This window comes from Trichoplax adhaerens, genomic scaffold (assembly GCF_000150275.1).
Source record: "Trichoplax adhaerens TRIADscaffold_1 genomic scaffold, whole genome shotgun sequence".
Lineage (NCBI taxonomy): Eukaryota > Metazoa > Placozoa > Uniplacotomia > Trichoplacea > Trichoplacidae > Trichoplax > Trichoplax adhaerens.
The window spans coordinates 8,389,618-8,392,835 of record NW_002060943.1 but is presented as its reverse complement, the minus strand read 5'-3'; the positions used below and the strand labels follow the sequence as shown (position 1 = coordinate 8,392,835).

General features: G+C 30.1%; 1 protein-coding gene across 1 annotated transcript; it reads left to right on the top strand.

The window, feature by feature from the left end:
• Window positions 1-912: 912 nt before the first annotated feature.
• On the top strand, window positions 913-1,946 carry TRIADDRAFT_3933 (uncharacterized protein; the record flags this gene model as incomplete). The annotated part of the gene is made up of 3 exons (XM_002108810.1): window positions 913-1,095; window positions 1,315-1,440; window positions 1,563-1,946. Coding segments are annotated over 3 exons (693 nt in total), but the record flags the coding sequence as incomplete, so codon positions are not given.
• Window positions 1,947-3,218: the final 1,272 nt, after the last annotated feature.

The window sequence follows — 3,218 nt, the reverse complement described above, 5'->3', positions numbered from 1 at the left end:
GAATAGTTATGATCTTGCTATTGAACTTAGAAATAGTAAGTCCTCTTCATAAATCTAAACTTGAGAGTAAATAACCAGAATAGATTTTATTTTAAAATTACGATGTACACGTAATTTACTATCAAGTCCATTTATAAACGATCGTTTACAATATAGAAATTGTATTAGTAATTAATATAATAATTATCTCGTAGATGATGACCTATTACGGGAGACGCGACAAAATAAAATTTCTTTATCAGTTAAACAAGCAATTATTGGAATTACCGTGGTGATACTCATTGCTGTTTGCTTTAGCTTGTTGAACCAATTTGGGAAAAATTTATACTCAATCGAACATAATTTTACTTCTGTGGCGTTTTATACATGGTAAGAAGCACAAATAATAGGCTTCAAGAGTAATTTATATAATCGTAAGATAATTTCGAAATCTTTTAATATAATTTAAGTGCTGCTGCGCTAGTTGTCAGATACATCATTTGCAGTCATAGCTAATATGTTAATCCAGTTAACATTATCAAAAGGTAACAATTACAAGTGCATCTTTTGCTGTATTTATGTCCACTCTGTCACAGTACGTATGCAGTAAAGTTAATATTTTATGCCAGTAATCTAAGACTCTAAACAATGGTTTTAAAAAACACTTTCAACTGACAGAAAATTTTTTTTTGTATCTATAAATAAAAGGTTAGGGATGTCCTCATATGTTATCATATTTCCAAGTATCTCATTCTTAATGATCCTATTCAACGGTTACAGTTTCCAACAGTGCTGCAGGTTAAAATTATCAATTATACAAACATATGCGAGAAATAACTTTTTATGTAGAACTGACTGTTTATGAAATTCTGAAATTATATTCATCTTTCCTTTACTAGTGAAGCTAAACTACTTTATTCTGAGCATGGAATCATAAGAACAGTTTTCCTCCGAATTCTTTTATTGGCATTAACGCTAAATGGTGCAATTGTAACGAATTTTTACGCTTTACAGTTCATTGCGCCATCCGATATGACTGCTATTTTCTCTTCGACTGCTGCGTTTGTTTATATTCTTTCCATCATACTATTGAAAGAACAATTTATTCTTCTTAGGGTAATTTAAAACAATTTTTAGAACCTTTTTATTCGTAGAAAGATCGGGTGTATAAGTGTATCAATCGCTTGTACCTACAGTACAGTACTGTATATACTAAATTTTTAGTAGACGCATGTTTTGATTAAAGTGATCTAGCCTTAATATAGGATGAATTCCTGAATAGTTAATGTATCTGACAACTATTAATACTCGTACATCTGTATTTGTCGATTTTAGGCTGGAGCTGTAATTTTATCTATTATTGGTGTTGTGTTATTTGCATATTCTGATGGCTTTGGAACCTTTGCGATAATAGGCGTAGTATTAGCTGTTGCTTGCTCTGTTATAAGCGCATTCTATCGCGTAAGTAGATCAAACTTTCCAAAAATTGATCATCGTAAAATAGTGTTTATACGAGTATTGATTAAGGCACCAACACTATTTATTGTGTAATTTCTGTATCACCTTATTATTACATTATATAGGTTTTCGTAAAATTAATAATTGGCGACAGGCCGCTCCTTCAGATATCATTACTAGTTTCCAATATTGGTGTAATATCGCTCTTCTTATCTTGGATACCAGTAATTATACTAAGCAATATCGGCGTTGATATAAATTTATGGTCTACTATTCCTTGGGGACCGCTAATGGTAGCTGTTGTATTTAATGTATTATATAATTTTTTACTTGTAATTGGGATTGCCATAACTTATCCGATATTCGTTTCCCTTGGTGCACTTTTTGGAATACCTTTAAACTCGATTATTGATGCAGTAACACGCAATTTAGCATTTACGGAAGCCAAAATTTTTGGTACGGTTTTACTTATTTTAGCTTTCGTAATCCTATTAATACCAACAGGAAAAGCTATAAAAATTTCTAAAAAAATCACTGACGTCATTCTGTGTAAAGTATCGAGAGATACACATCATCCTCAAGATTAGAACTGATTATAATTATTTGTATAAGTATTATGTTAAGCTGCTAGGATTAGTAGTAATTTAAAAGAATTCTGAAGCAAATTATGACTATGAAAGGTTAAAATAGATTGATGACTAGGTAATGAATTATTGGACTGTAATGGTCTGATTATGTCTTTTAATACACTAAATGATCGTATATAATCCGTTAAGTAATTATCAATAAGTCGACGAAATTAAACAAAGATGAAAATGGTCTTTTTTACATAAGTGAGGGTTGTAAAATAAAAAATTCTAAAATTATCTGTTACAGTAATAAAATACTAAAATTAATTGATGATCAGGTAATGAATAACCTAATTATTTACTCGCAGACTATAAAACTAGTAACTTAGCTTTTAATAGGATACCTCAACCATTCATAAATAATAACATAATCATATATTTTTAACCCACAAAATAAAGAAAAAGATCTCGAAAATGTGCATACTAGATCTCTATACCCTTCAACAGAACAATTTGATACTAAGATGGTACTGCCCAATTATGCATTTGCTCGTATACTCGTATAATCATTAATCATTACAGTCAAGGAAGAAGACAAACAATACTAAGACTTTTGCAGCTTTACTACAATATGCATCATTATATCGTATATTTAATTAAAATAAAGAAGTGCGGATTTGTTGCTCGATTACTTAAAGTTTGTTCTACGAAGAATAGTTGTGAATACGTTCAAACAGTACACGATATAATATCTAATAGAAGAGTATGCACAATTGCACATATAACTAGTATAGCTCTAATTCTGATACGCTGGGAATTTAGTGCCTTTATTAGGACAGATGCTGAAATTTGTATACACTACTTCATGCGCATATCTATTCCCAAGACAACTCTGTGTTGCAGAACTGGTGGATTTTACTTTTCCTTTAACTTTAACTCGAAGTTTCTTTCAATTTGCTAAAACAACGTACTATACGTATAGTACTATCATAACTCTGCAATATACGGAAATAAAAAGTCATAAAAGCTTATCTAATATGTGTAAATTTTGTTAGTGATTCTGTAACTTTCGAACATCATTATAAACTTCCACTAGCATAGTTTTATATCTATCTCATATTTTATTCATTATATCTTATTTACACTTCGTAGATTTACATGTACAAATATTAATAATATTTGTCGAAATAATCAGGGCCTTTTCTGTTGGTA